Below are 15,292 nucleotides of genomic sequence, written 5' to 3'. Positions count from 1 at the left end.
AAGCTTCAATCCTCTTATGGGCATTCTACAAACTTGCATTTATTCATTTATAACTAAACCTTTTCTGACCGGTAACAGTTTGTTGGAGTATTTTGCTCGGTTGTTATATGATCCACACTGGTTTTTCATTTGTTTCTGAATGCTATTCATGAATGACACTTTTGAAATACTTGCTCTTAATATAGGGATTACTGTACAGTACATAAGTACCCAGTCCTGTAAAAAACAACAATAAACAGTTACATTCCAAATGTTTTGTATTGTTTAATTCCTTTACAAATGACATTTGTATATTTAAGATGACATCTCTTTTGTCAACAGACAGAAAATCCAGTAACTTCAGTGGCAGGACATCAAGGTCAGCAGTCTGTAACTGACGTCATTCAGCAACTGCTTGAGTTGTCAGAGCCAGTGGAAAATAATCAGTCTCAGCAACCTGGTCAGCAACTCAGTATGGCTGTGGGAATAAACAGAGACATTTTGCAGGTAGGGTAAAAAACTATTTTGGAACCTTACCTACTCTTTCTTAAAATTTAGTGGGCTGGGTGGGCTGGAGGAAACAACTGTCTTCCCTATACGGCGTCAGATCACCTCTAACTTCACCCTGCTAGATTGTGCTGGGAGCTGAGAAGAGTCACATGTGGAGAAAAGAGTACTAGATAAATTAGGCTATGGTGATTGGTCCATGACTGCTTTCATCCTAACACAGCAATAAAGGAGTGGATGGTCCTCCAGTTGTTAGACTTCAGCTCCCATCAGTTCCAGCCAGCATGGTCAATGACCTGGTAATGGGAATCATAAACATAGGCCTAGTGTTTGCTGTGTTTGATTCCCAGTAGCTGAGGTAAACATAGAAAATTACTGCTTGCTGCAAGACTCCTCTGTCCCTAGTGTTGAGCATTCTTGAGGCAATGGCAATAGCAACTGCTAAGTACTTCTTCCAGTGAGCTTCATTCTCCATTCTTCGGTGTCCAGAGCTGTCAGCTTTAATAAAAAAAGAGGCAAATGTAGGAATTTTGTTTTTTAAAATAGTGGCATTCTATGACAATTTTTCTTTTAAAAAAGCAGTGCTAATTAAACCTGGTAAAGCTGTGGCTTTTTGTAAACAGAGAATGTTCCTCTAGTTTGAGAAAATTCCATTGGGTAATGGATTGAAATTGTTAGGAGTTCTGCTCTGATTTTCTGAAAGAGAGGGTGCTGCATGTGTTAGATTCTAAATATTGCTTCTTAACATAACACGTGACTGTCAGATTTTTTCCCCACAAGTAAAAAAAAAAAAAGTTATCTGAAGACTTCAAAATAGTCAAAATATAATTCTTTGTATAGTTGACTTATTGCATTCTTGCCAAAACCTTTGGTCACATATTTATGAATCATGCGCTCAGTTTAATTCATTATGCTTGTCTTAGCAAGCCTTGGAAAACAGTGGGCTGTCTTCAATCCCAGTCTCAACAAATGCAGACTGCAGTGAAAACAAGACTCCTTCAAGTCAGGATGAAAATGCAGAAGTTCAGAATCAAGTCAACACTAGCAATCCAGAACCAATTAAAGAGCAAGAAAATCCAGAAAAAGTAGAGAAAAAGGAAAAAAGAGTTCTGAAGAAAAAATCCCAGTTTTTACCTGGTAATAATGAAATGGTTCCCTGTACAATACCATTTATTATTGTTTATCACATCCATTTCTCCTTGTCACCATCCAGTAGAACAGATAGTGGGTCCTTTCAATTCACTAGGAGTCAGGTTCTTTGAAGACGGCTTGGCTGGGGATTGGACTAGTATGCAATTTCTCTTGGAGAATTAGATGGGTGAAATATGGGTGAAAATATGAGGTTGGGTGTAGTTTACCAGTCTTGTAAACTTAGTCCCCTTCTCCTAGAAGTCCAGGAGGGGTGAGTTGATCACTTTCTGGGTTCTTGATCTTGCCAATCTGTACCAGGGACTAATTCCTCATAACCAGACACGACTCCAATCCCAGTATTCCCAAGACTTGAGCACCCTAACTTTCTGGCTAGAAAAATTCCAATCTCCCTCTTCTCATGAGAAGGTTAGCTAATTCTTGCACTGTGCAGAACAAATAACTCTTAATGTGCTCTTCACATCGAAGGGAAAGTATGATATGCAGGCAGATAGGTTAAGCAGACAGGATATTTAAGATACCTGGAGTGCATAATGCCCCAGTTTTAGCAACGAGAGAGTCTACAATCACATTTATCACAATCCTTTTCCTTGTGGTGCTGTAGCAAAGGATTCAGACCCGTTGTAACCTCAGTTCCCATGTTCTAGATTTTCTTGAAGATGGGCTCAAGCGAGGCCTTAAGCTTGACATTCTCAGTGACAACTGACAGACTGTTTGTAGCTGGTGAGGTCCAGTAGGTCTCCTCATGTCCTACTTAGGGCTGCCACACTTCTCCCCATTGTAAACTAAATATAATACTCCACCAAAAATCTCTTATAGGTGTTTACTTTTTAACTCTTAGTCAAGACTGTATTCCTTGTAGTTATTAACTCACAGGCTAGTCCTCTGGCCAGACCTTTCCTTAGTTTCTAAAATCAATTCCTATTTCCATCTTACACTCTAAAACTAAGCATATTAATGGAACCATTAAAATCTTACCTGTGCAGGACACATGCCCTTCAGTCAATTCCCCTCCGTTTGCCACTTTTGAGGAGAGTTATGACACCTTAAACAAACTACCTTACCCATGAAAAAACAGTGCTACCTGAATATTCTACTCTTTCCAAATATAATAAACATTTTCTCTTAATTAATACATTTTTCCAATAGAATTTATTTAGGGCAGTTTATCAGTTTAAATAAAACCTCACTGCATAATCTAGTTCCATTTATTTCCCCTTGCTTGTTTCATTTTAATCTAATATTATGATTAAAGCTAGTTTCTTGTACTTACAATTTTGTTTAAATCTGAGAAGAGCCGTGACTAAAGGGAAATGGAAGATGTATTCACTTTGTTAACATAATTTAATATTGAGCCTCCTTTTCAAATTCTGACTTCTCTTTCTGAGACTGTTGTATTAATAGTATTTTAAGTAGTAAAGTATGTACTTCTTTGATCTCTAAAATTATATTTCAGGTACCATACGTGAGGAAAATGGAATACGATGGCATATTTGTCCGTATTGTTCTAAAGAATTTAAAAAGCCCAGTGATCTAGTGAGACACATCCGCATTCACACTCATGAAAAGCCATTCAAATGTCCGCAGTGTTTCCGGGCCTTTGCTGTGAAGAGCACCCTCACAGCACACATTAAAACACATACCGGCATTAAGGCTTTTAAGTGCCAGTACTGTATGAAGAGCTTTTCTACCTCAGGAAGTTTAAAAGTGCATATTCGCTTACATACAGGTAAGCTCTCACATTTATCTTTTCCTAGTATTGGGAGAACTTCCTTAGGAATAGGAAAGTCTTACTGAAAGTTGCTTATGTGCCTTTTACATGCAGGACATTTTATCTGATTAATTAGCAAGAAATCTGAAAATATTTTTCCCCCAGGTTTTGTTTTGTTTTGTTTTTTACAGTTTTAATCAGTAATATGAAAAACTTCAAATATTTTCGACTTCCAGTTTTGAAATCTTGCCAAGTTCTCACTTTAGCAAGGGATGTTAATTTTTTTTTTTTTAAATTTCAGGAGCTTCATCTGCATGTCTATTTTAACCAAAGCAGGGCAAGGCAGTGAAATTGTATTGACTCAACCCACATTGCCTTCATGCACTATTCATAATATTTTACAGAAGAGTTACCATGTTATTCTTTTGCAGAAAATACAACAGAATTTTGTTTTTGCTTATCCTCTAATTTACTAGTCCTTAAGATGCCATAAAAGTAAAACTCTTCATTGGTTGTGGCTGTAATATATAACTGATGCTCAAGTGATTTTCACCTTAAGTTTCACATGTATTAGCCCAATAATGCATGATCCTTAAATGACAAAATTGGGACTATAGATTGACTTTATATTGCATGTTATTTATGGATAACATGTGGTAGAAAGACAGATGGATGGATGAAATTTTGGTGTTCCACCACAGATTGGTTATACTTACTTTTGTCAGTGTTTGATTGGGACAGTAGTTGACTTTAAGATGTGATTTGAATAAGCATCCTGTAACACGTGCAATATTATTTAAATGTGGATATTGCCAGTGCTGTACTATGTTGCTTTTGGATGTGTATTGCCACCCACGGTCAGGTGTAACTCGTCTCATTTAGCTATGTTTAGGTAGAGCTGGATTGGGTAGTAAATGTTTTGGAGCATGGAAGAGGAGCAGGAAGAAGTGTGCAAGTCCAAATATTGCATATGAACTCAGTGTCCTACACTGGTAGGACATCAGTATCTCACAGACTTTATTTCGCACAGACTTTATCTCACAGACATATTTCACATGCTGAATTATGTATAGAGGCTGTAAAGGTGGAAAGTTTCTAGATGAGGTCAAGAAATACATTTACCCTTTTGTCTTGCTTTCGGAGGTGTAGAATATTAAACACATAATACGCTATTCTTTTTTTAGGTATTAGACCTTTTGCTTGCCCACACTGTGATAAAAAGTTCCGAACTTCTGGTCACAGAAAGACACACATTGCCTCTCATTTTAAACACACGGAACTAAGAAAGATGCGGCATCAGCGTAAACCTGCAAAGTTTCGTACAGGAAAGACAAGTGTTCCAGTACCTGATATCCCTTTGCAAGAACCTATACTCATCACAGATTTAGGTAAAGTGTGCACAGTATGATTTGCTTGCATAAAGTCTTACTATTTAGTTTTAGAATAAAACTAAAAACCAGGATTCCCAGTTGACCAAAGAGATGCCTGAGGAAAATGCTTGTTGATTGGGTTTTGATGGTCATTACTGTAAAAGCTGTTATGTAATTAGGCATGTAGCTTACTTTGTAGTCCTCTGAGCCATTGATTTGGTTAAAGAGACATTTTGGATAGAGCAAAGTGTCTGCTGCAGTAATGCAGTTATCATGACTTGCAGCATTACACTTATAACTCAAGCTCAGTATGTGGTTCACAGAACAAATCAGATTCGTATGCCTATAATTGTGTGAAAAGCTGGAAGATGATACGTAGTAGTTTTAAAAATTTCATGCAGGGAAGATATACAAGCAAAGAAATATTCTACATTTTCAGCATAATTGTTCTCAGCCTGTTGGTCACCTGAGATTTTAAATAGCATAGTGTAAATAACTACCAGGTCTTTGCAAAATTAAGCTGATACCTTCTGATAGCTAGTTTGTTCATTAAAAAAAGGAAAACATTTCCTTAGACACACAGGAATAAATTTAAGGCTTTAAAGAGAGTTTTAAGTTTTAACCTTCACATAAGCTAAAGTTACAATAGTTTCTTCTTTTCTCCATATGAAGTGGAAGGAAGGGTATAATTGCAATAATTACATTTTATTTATAATTGCATTTCATTTAGGAGAAAGAATATGGCTGTATTTAGACAATAAGGATCTTGGCTTAATATGCTGAGATAGGTACAAAGGTCAGGCATCTGCATACAACTATGTTACTCCTCCCTTCTTATAAACACATAATCAAGCCAGGAAGCCTCAGTTAACCAGAGCTTCTCATTGCATTCAGACTGGGAATTATGGTTAATTACTTCTAAGGAAGCCAGAACACGAAGCCATGATTTAAAGATGGCTTCAGTATTCTGGCTGTTTTGGAAGCCCTTAACCATAGGAAGTGTGGTTCCTGACATGCTTCACCATTCATGTGAAGAGCAAAGCAGTTGTGGGCGGCTGAAGTTTGTCCATATCTCAGTTTATTAAGCTAAGAGCATGACAATTTGAAAACAGCTGCTGTTAGGTGTTACAATTGTTTTAGTATTTGAAACTGTCTCAGTTTGATCCGTCTTTTTCTTTCCTTCTCTATACAGGTCTTATCCAGCCAATCCCAAGAAATAGCCAGTTCTTCCAAAATTACTTCAATAATAATTTTGTGAATGAAGCGGATAGGCCATATAAATGTTATTACTGTCATAGAGCATATAAAAAGTCTTGCCATCTTAAACAGCATATACGGTAAATTCCAGAGCAAAGATGTGGGTGGCTGAGAGAATGTTCTAAAAATTAAAGAACAGGAAATAGTTCTTTCTCTGTATTCTCACATCTGTCCTGTGCTGCTATACTGCCAATATACTTGCTGTTTCACCTTCGTTCCAAAGGCATAGAACATTAAGGTTTAGAAAGCACAAAATACAGAGCTGTGGGAGAGTGTAATTTTTTTTCTTTGTGAGATTAAGACGGAATCTTCACTTCCCTAAATAGTGCTGACATCCTGCGAATAGTGAGGTGCCCTGTATACCCAAATTAGATAAATATATTAAAATAAATAGATGGTATAATAATGTAATTATTGCATCATATAATTTTATTGTACGCTGGTGCTCAGCACCCCTAAGTTTAGATCCCCCCAAATCATGATGCATTATGCCTATCTTATTCCACCCTACTCCCTTTGAACGACTGATTCTTCCTTAACAATCAGCAGTAATGATAAAATAATTTATAAAAGTACAGCATCATGTTTATAACTTGGGCTAGGTAGTAACAAATTTATGGGTTCAACCCTGTAACTGGAAATAATTATAGCTGTAGAATAAATAATTACTTTTAGGTTTATATATTAAAAAACCCAGTTATAATGTAATTTAGTATGACTATATACTAATAACAAACTCATTCTCCAAGTACTTATTTGTATGCGGCTATATTGGCACCATCTACGCATAGTAGGAACATACTAGGAGGATTGGGGGAACCCAGAGCTTTACAGAAGCATGTACACATGCACACACCCTTCAGAAAAAAATCTGTAAGGGAGAGAAGAGACATCAAAACAGTTAAGTGAGGACCAAACATGTTCAGCGGGCACAAAACGCTGGCTGATGCTTTGTGGGGGAAGGCGGAGGAGGCGGGTTGGAATGGCTTGAAACTTGGAACAGCAGCAGTTCATTCAGCAGCATTTTGTTGTAGGTCCTACTGTGAACGTATAATAAAATACTTACAAATCAGTTTTGCTGATTTGGGAACAGTTATATGAGCGCCCCTCTTCCAGCTGATCATTAATAATCTTGAACTTGAACATTTGCTCTTCCGTCCGTCACACTTTGGCATTTATTTATTTTTTAAGATCACATACTGGTGAGAAACCATTCAAATGTTCTCAGTGTGGAAGAGGCTTTGTGTCTGCTGGAGTATTGAAAGCACATATCCGAACACACACAGGATTGAAAGCTTTCAAGTGTCTAATATGCAACGGGGCTTTCACAACCGGCGGGAGTCTAAGGAGGCATATGGGCATCCATAATGACCTTCGACCATATATGTGCCCATATTGTCAGAAAACATTCAAAACCTCATTAAACTGCAAAAAACACATGAAAACTCACAGGTACGTGCGTTTTAACTGCTTTCTGCGAGCACTTGATCTTGTATTGCTACTGTCTGCTTGAGCAGCCAACCTTTTTAGTTTGGGAATTTTAAGGGGTCTTCTCAGTGTGCCAATAATGAATTCCTAACCAACTTCTGAATGAGTGATTAGGGCTGGCATAGTGTCAGCATTTGGCTTGGTCATGCAAAGGTTGACCAGCAGTTATACATTGGTACTACTTTAAAAAAGCATGTTCAAGGCCTATCACTGGGTAGGGAAGCACTAGGCTGGACAACTGTAGCATCTCCCTTTGTCCAGTGCTTGGCCCTGTCTCCAGTCTAGTGTTATTTTGCAATTTTATATTGGGGCACAGAGGACCCTTGACAGATGTGTTTTTTGGGGTAGTGGAGTAGGAAAATGTAGCTATGTTGGATCTGGGACTTCTCCACGTAGTGTAGGACCCATCTCAGTGTTCAGCTAACAGTGTCAGTGCCACCAGTTGTCCTTGCAGCTCACTGTTTGGACAGCAACATGGTGCCCATTTTGTAAGTAATATTTTGTTGCAGGTGAACAGAACAGAAATTTGCTATGACTGAAGGAAGATAGGAAGGTAGTCAAATACAAAGTTATTTTGTTATCCTGAGGTTTTTTAGATATACACACAGTTAAAAGACGCTCCTACTGTCAACCTCATATTTTGTTAGTGCAACAGAACTGTCGTCTTCCTCTTTCAGGTATGAGCTTGCACAACAGCTGCAACAGCACCAGCAAGCTGCTTCGATTGATGATACAACAGTAGATCAACAGAGCATTCATGTTTCTACTCAGATGCAAGTTGAGATTGAAAGTGAAGAGCTGCAGCAAACTGAAGCTGTCACAACAGATCAAGAAACTATTTTAGATTTGGACCAGCAGCAGGTTGTGGACTCGGAGGAAACTGAACTGAGGCCACAGTTGACTGATCAACCACTTGGTCAAGAGGAAGGTAAATGTAGTAGAAAAGATTGGTAAATAAGTCAGTTTAAAGGGAAATTTGTTTAGCAGCTGTCCTTAAATGTTGTGATTAGGCTTAATGAACCTGATTTTTTTTGCGAGTCTACTGTGCAAAGCTGCAGCAGTAGCTGAGTGGTGATATGAATGGTCTTATTAATGCATCATTTATTGGGGACAAATCTCAACTCAGTATAAGTTTCAGGCTTTCTGTGAACCTTCCTTTCATTGCAGAAAGAAAGTCACATTAGACCCAAGCTGCAGCTCGTTCATTGAACATGATCGGTATTAGAAACAGATGTGACAGCTAGAAGCTAAATGATACCTTAAACCTGGGTTATGGGTACCACAACAGAGTGCCTAGGCATGCTTTTTTATAGCAAGAATACAAAGCTGAAATTTAATGGACTGCAGTAAAATCTTATGTTCATTTTTCACATTTCATTTCATTTCCAGATAGATTTGTGACATCCCAACATGCACTGCAAGAAAATATGAATCAGTTTGAGCAGCAGACTATAGCACAGCAATCATTTGATCAGCAAGCATTATCACAAGGTTAGTAAATGTCTAAATAATACTTTTCAAAGTGACCTATGAGTATGTTTTTGCAATGTTTGAAAGCTTCAACAGCATTCAGCTGCACAGTGACTGCAGTTCCAGAACATCACCACATCTACAGAAAAAGGTTGGTGCTTGTGAAACTGATTGAGTGGAGTTTCAGAGCCAATCTAATTTGTCAAACTACAGGTTTAATTATTTTCTTTTAGGAAAGTTTTCTGTTTTATTCATCTCATAGAAATGTATTAAGTAATGCTAGACAAAGCATGGTTTTAAATCTGTATTGTAGAAGATTTCTATTTTACTTGGAATGCTCTCTACAGATTTCCTATTCTTTGAAGGTTATTTGATGTTCCTGGAGCACATATATAAAGAAACATGTGTTTAACTTGATGGACCCTCTCTCTTTGTCTACATATGTGCTTCATTGTTCATAGTTGGTTTTTTTTACTAGTAAGATAGGAAAATGAAAGTCTTAAATTATAGTTGCATTGTCATTCCATGATGATAGTTCCCCTGCTGTCAGGGAGAAGGAGGGTCTTGGGGAAGGAGAACATCACTCTGAGAAAAAGGGAAACAGCTCCTTAGAAAGGGACTCATTCTTTGGGGGATGAGCAGCTATCCTCGTGCTGAGGATATTTCTCTAGGGGTGGGGTGGAGGGATCCTGGCGGTGGGCAATTTGATCATTAGGAACATATACCTATCCCCTAGATTGCCTGGTAGATAGTTCTGAAATGGAGTCAGTGGTTGTGATGCATGGTGGCTTCTTTCAAAAAATGGAAGTCTTGTCTAAATGAAGAGAACAAAAAGGAATATAAACTTTGGCACAAGAAGTGCAAGTGTAAGGGATGCTTAAAAAAGAATTTGAGGAGCACCTTGCTAAGAACATTGAGACCAACATCAAGTACTGTAGTTCTTTAAAATAAATTTTAAAGTGTTCTCCTGCTGATTTCTCTGTCTTGTGATTACGAATGCCAGATTTATGTCCATTTATCCTTTGGCGTAAGGTTTAGCCTGTTTGTCCAATATAGACAGCTGAAGAGCACTGCTGGCATTTGATGGCGTACACTATGTTAGAAGATTAGAAGATGAACCATTAAGTAGGCCTGAGATGGTATGTTTGATGTTGTTGGGGCCGGTAATGGTACTACCCAGGTGTATGTGGCAACAAAGTTGGCATCTGGGTTTATTGCAGGCTCTGGTACCAGTTTCCATGTTAAGTTTGGTTGCTGTATTATTGTGGGTGAGGAGGAATTTAAGATTGGGTGGCTGTCTGTAGGCTATGAAAGGTCGTCCTCCCAGAGCTTGAGACAGAGACTTCAGTCTCCCAGGACATTCAGTACAAGATCTCAAAGTGGCTGTCTTATTACAAAAGAATTTCAGGAATAGATTTGAAAGAGAAGTTGCTGAATTACAACTTATCACTAAACTGAAAATATGGAGAGACCTGGTCTGAACAGCAGTATTGGATTCTTATCCCATTACACAGGCTAAAACGATTCTTGGTCCCTTACGTAAAGGTAAAGGTAAAGGTACCCCTGCCCGTACGGGCCAGTCGTGTCCGACTCTAAGGTTGTGTCCGACTCATCTCACTTAAGAGGCCGGGAGCCAGCGCTGTCCGAAGACACTTCTGGGTCACGTGGCCAGCGTGACGAAGCTGCTCTGGCGAGCCGGCACCAGCGCAGCACACGGAAACGCCGTTTACCTTCCCGCTATAAAGCGGTACCTATTTATCTACTTGCACTTAGGGGTGCTTTCGAACTGCTAGGTGGGCAGGAGCTGGGACCGAAAGACGGGAGCTCACCCCGCCGCAGGGATTCGAACCGCCGACCATACGATCGGCAAGTCCTAGGCACTGAGGTTTTACCCGCAGCACCACCGGCGTCCCTCTGGTCCTTTACGTACTGTCCCTTTAAAAAATCTCTTGGTTTTTCTTTTTCTTGTGGGACTAACTGTCACTAATGGTCACTAACAGACTTACCATACCCATTAGCCAATCACCCATTCCCTCCCTCTCATATATAAGGGTATGATGACTTCTGTTTCAGAGTATCTGAAGAAGTGTGCATGCACACGAAAGCTTATACCTAAAACTACTCAGTTGATCTCTAAGGTGCTACATTATAATTTTTAAATTATTTTGGAAGGATTCTTTTAAAGTAAGTAAGTAAGTAAATTTTTATTTATACCCCGCCCTCCCTGGCCAAGACCGGGCTCAGGGTGGCTAACATCAAATATCAAATACATTCAAACACTATCAAACAATTGATTAAAATACAGCTTAAAAATTAGAATCAGGATAAAATTAAATGATTGCCCATGAATTACAACCATAGGGGTTGGGACTTCTTTGAAGACTTGATTCTTTTAAGGGAGTTTTTTGGTTTTTAAGAAGAGTCTTTATAACTCATTTCTTCCCATGAAAGAAGAGAAGCAGTAGATTCAGTTAAACCTGTTGTTTTTTTTCAATGTGAAGTGCTGGTATAACATAAATTTTATGAGAGGAGCAAATAACTTCATGTTGAAGAGGCACAAATATAGTGGAATAGGAATTAGTTTGGGATAATGTTTATGCTGTTATTGTTTGTACTGAGTCTTACATTTTTGTGAAACCAATGTAGTTAAAGGAAGCTGGGTCAACCTGTTAGACACATGTACACATAACATTAAATTCAGAATCTGAATGGCTCTGAGCTAATTGAAACTTTTTAAGGAAACTTCAAATTGTGTTCTGTGGAGAACATAGTTGAAAAGAAGGCAAACTTGTGGGTAAGTATCCTTATTACTGTGCCTGTTTATTGGATGCCAATAAAGTTTCTTTTTTTGCTGTTTTCTTGTAGATGAAAAGGAAATTATTATTGTCTTTCCATAAGTTACCATTGTTTTGTTCTTTCTTAGCTATGGTTTGATCCTATTGGCTTATGTCTCAGCAACACCTAGGATTAAGCTCTACAAATTCCATATCATTTTGGTGCCACTATCATGACTCCAAATCCCTGACCTTCCATGGCAAGGAGGACAGGGATTTTAGGATCTATTAATTTGCAAAGGCATGTTCAATCTATGATTTAAAAATCTATGGATCTATGATTAAAAATTGGTACAAGGTTTTCCTTACATCCCTTCTTGCTAGGTGAATTGTACTGTTGAGCTGTTACAGTTTGCAGAAAGTGAGTTGCTTGCATTGTAATGGATGAGTGTGAGTTATGTACTGTATAATAATAATAATAACAACAACAACAACAATAATAATTAATAAATTGTTCTTTATTAAATTTGTATAGCACCCTATACCTGCAGGTCTCAGGGTGCTTCACAGGATAAAATCACAATATAAAAACACAAAATACATAATAAAAACAATCCAATAACAAAACAAAAACAATCCAATAACTTCACACCTAATAAAGCTTTCTCATTTGTCTTTTGGTAGGTTTTACTGTTAATGATGGCTACAGTCAGCAAAATCAATTTCCAGCAGTACAGCAGCTTCAAGATTCAAGCACCCTTGAATCCCAAGCTCTTTCAACAAGCTACCACCAACCAAATCTACTTCAGGTTCCTGCACCAGATGCTATTAATGTAGTAAGTATTTACTTGAAAGATTTGTAGTTTTTTTAGCTTTGTGGAACTTGCATTCTTAGGTCAAATATTGCTACTTCAGAGAGAAGAGCTGTACCTCTTCACCAACTGAACATTTTGCCTCCCCACAATGACCTGTAATGCCCAGGACATTTGGGGGAAATGGAAATGGTGATTGGACCTTTGAGACGTCAGCTGTTCTATAGTCACCACCTGCAACAGTAAAATAGAGTTAAAAAGAAGACGAATAAAGAATCTGTCACCTTTGCTAAAGACAAGCTTCCTTTAGGAGTAGGCCATTTTATTGCCACACAACTCTACTGGGTTAAATGTAGAGTTTAGCCATCCTTGTTACATGTTTAGGTGAGTTGATTTTAGTATTGTATTGACAACTGAAAAATTAATATTTGCTTCCCAGACCACCCGCCTGATTCAAGATCAGTCACAAGAACTTGAGCTGCATCCTCAACGCTCTCAGTTTCTGGAAGATAATGAAGATCAAAGCAAGCGTTCTTACAGGTTTTTTGAACTTTGCAATTGGCCATTCTTATGTAGCTGTTGAAAGGAAAAGTCCACTCTCTTACTGAACACAGTGGGACTTACTTCTGAGCAAACACAGATTTGCAATGTAAATTGGTTTATGGGCTGAATATATGTCACTGGGAAACATTTAAGTCCTAAATTCATGAACTACAATTCTGTATAATAATATCAGTTGTTGCTAGCAGTAAACCAGGACACATTGGCATGTCATATTTATTTACAGGCCATCATCAAAGTTGACTTTTCATTTCATTCCAATTGAACTTCCATTTTTGTAGGTGTGAATATTGCAACAAGGGTTTCAAGAAATCCAGCCACTTGAAGCAGCATGTACGTTCTCACACTGGAGAAAAGCCTTATAAATGCCAGTTGTGTGGACGAGGATTTGTTTCTTCTGGGGTTCTTAAATCTCACGAGAAGACACATACAGGTGATAAAGCAGTAGTAATATTTGGTTGTTTTGCAAGTCATTTTAAGCCTTGTAATTCTCCTGTGTCCAAAAGAAGGGCATGACAGTATGAATTTCCTTGCTGAATTAAACCAAAGGTCATGTGGTCTGGCTTTCTGTTCTTAACAGTGGCTACTGAGCAGTCCAAAGCAAAGCATATAAGTCATTGCCATCTCCAGAATTCAAAGTATACTGCCTCTGATATGGAGTTCCCATTCATCTGACATGGGTAATGGTTATTGGTAGAACAGCCTTTTAAAATGGTCTAAATTAGCGCATGTGGTATGGTGTTTAGAATGCTGGACTAAAAATGGGGAGAATCAGTTTCATTCCCCACTCAGCTATAAAGCTGATTACATGATTTTGGGCCAGTCACTGCTTCTGCTCCTTGGAGGAAGAGTGGGATAAAAATGTAAAAAACAAATAAAACAAATTATTGACTATCAACATGTTTCTGATAACAAATTGAAAACAAGTTGCTGCTATGTGCTTGGAATTGCACCTTAAATCTGACTCATGGTTGAATATTTTCTGTTAGATCACCAGAAAGCTTATTTGTCCCTTTTCCTTCAGGAGTTAAAGCATTCAGTTGCAGCATTTGCAATACATCCTTTACTACTAATGGGAGCCTTACTAGACATATGGCAACTCACATGAGCATGAAACCATACAAGTGCCCATTTTGTGATGAAAGTTTCAGAACTACAGTTCACTGCAAAAAGCACATGAAAAAGCATCAAACTGTGTCTTCAACGGCAGCATCAGGTGGAGAAACTGCAGGAGGAGGTGAGTTTTTTTCCATATTCATGAGTAATCACTTTGATATTTAAACAGTGTGATGTTCACAGAGGTTGTTTGATAATTTTAATGGGCCTCTAAAAGTACTCTATAACATGTTATTGCTTCTCTATTGAAATATACAGAAGATGATGATGAGACCTCTGAAAGAACATCTTCTAGAAAGTCTAGACCTGGTGTTATCACTTTCACAGAGGAAGAAACAGCAGAACTTGCAAAAATCAGGCCACAAGAAAGCGCAACTGTTTCTGAAAAAGTTCTTGTCCAATCTGCTGCAGAAAAGGACAGAATTAGTGAAATCAAAGACAAGCAAGCAGAAATGGAAGCTGAGCCAAAATATGCCAACTGTTGTACTTACTGTCCAAAAAGCTTTAAAAAACCTAGTGATTTAGTCAGGTAAGAAGGCCTGCCACCCCCAAAGCTAAAGAATACACACGAAGCACATTATTTTTGCAGCACACTTTTAATCATTCTGGCCACAGTCTAAAGAATTCCACTATTTATTGCATGCCAAGTTGTTTATTAACTGATTTCTTAGTAGCAGCTGTTCATATCACATTGGATCCACTTCTGAAATGTGGAGGAGCTTCAAATGTAGCTTGCAATATGGCATGGGAGGCAACAGTTCAAATTAAAAGTGCCTGACGTCCTACTCATAGGACTTTCGCAGTGATGGTGCCCTGTTTCTGGAATGCCCTCCCTAAAAAGGTCCACCTGGTACATGCATTACAGTTTTTTCAGCACAAGTTAATACATGTTAATTTGCTATCTTTCATTATGGTTGCTGATGTTAGTCTTTAATTGTAATGGGTTTCAAATACCTTATTGTCTATATCGTTGTATATCACCCTGGTATCTGATACGATGAGGGGTGGTATAGCAATGTTTTAAATAAATTAAAGCAGTCCCTGGATTGCAACCATTTTATGAAAAGCTTGTCAAATGAAAATCTGTGGCTTAGTAGC

At 38.2% G+C, this 15,292-nt stretch overlaps 1 protein-coding gene across 4 annotated transcripts in view; it reads left to right on the top strand.

The window, feature by feature from the left end:
• The window catches only part of ZNF236 (zinc finger protein 236), a 46,939-nt gene that overhangs the window by 16,180 nt on the left and 15,467 nt on the right, over positions 1-15,292 (top strand). For all 4 annotated transcript variants that reach the window (XM_083624202.1, XM_083624199.1, XM_083624201.1 and 1 more), the window contains exons 9-21: positions 322-486; positions 1,410-1,623; positions 3,092-3,364; positions 4,531-4,734; positions 5,909-6,053; positions 7,165-7,425; positions 8,139-8,389; positions 8,851-8,952; positions 12,390-12,541; positions 12,957-13,057; positions 13,360-13,511; positions 14,103-14,315; positions 14,453-14,723. In XM_083624202.1, coding sequence (XP_083480328.1) covers positions 322-486; positions 1,410-1,623; positions 3,092-3,364; positions 4,531-4,734; positions 5,909-6,053; positions 7,165-7,425; positions 8,139-8,389; positions 8,851-8,952; positions 12,390-12,541; positions 12,957-13,057; positions 13,360-13,511; positions 14,103-14,315; positions 14,453-14,723 — 2,504 coding nt within the window. The remainder of the gene's footprint in view (positions 1-321; positions 487-1,409; positions 1,624-3,091; positions 3,365-4,530; positions 4,735-5,908; positions 6,054-7,164; positions 7,426-8,138; positions 8,390-8,850; positions 8,953-12,389; positions 12,542-12,956; positions 13,058-13,359; positions 13,512-14,102; positions 14,316-14,452; positions 14,724-15,292) is intronic.

The sequence above is a fragment of the Podarcis filfolensis genome, assembly GCF_964270895.1.
Source record: "Podarcis filfolensis genome assembly, chromosome: 7".
Lineage (NCBI taxonomy): Eukaryota > Metazoa > Chordata > Lepidosauria > Squamata > Lacertidae > Podarcis > Podarcis filfolensis.
The sequence above is the reverse complement of the archived record's forward strand: the minus strand, read 5'-3'. Positions and strand labels throughout refer to the sequence as shown.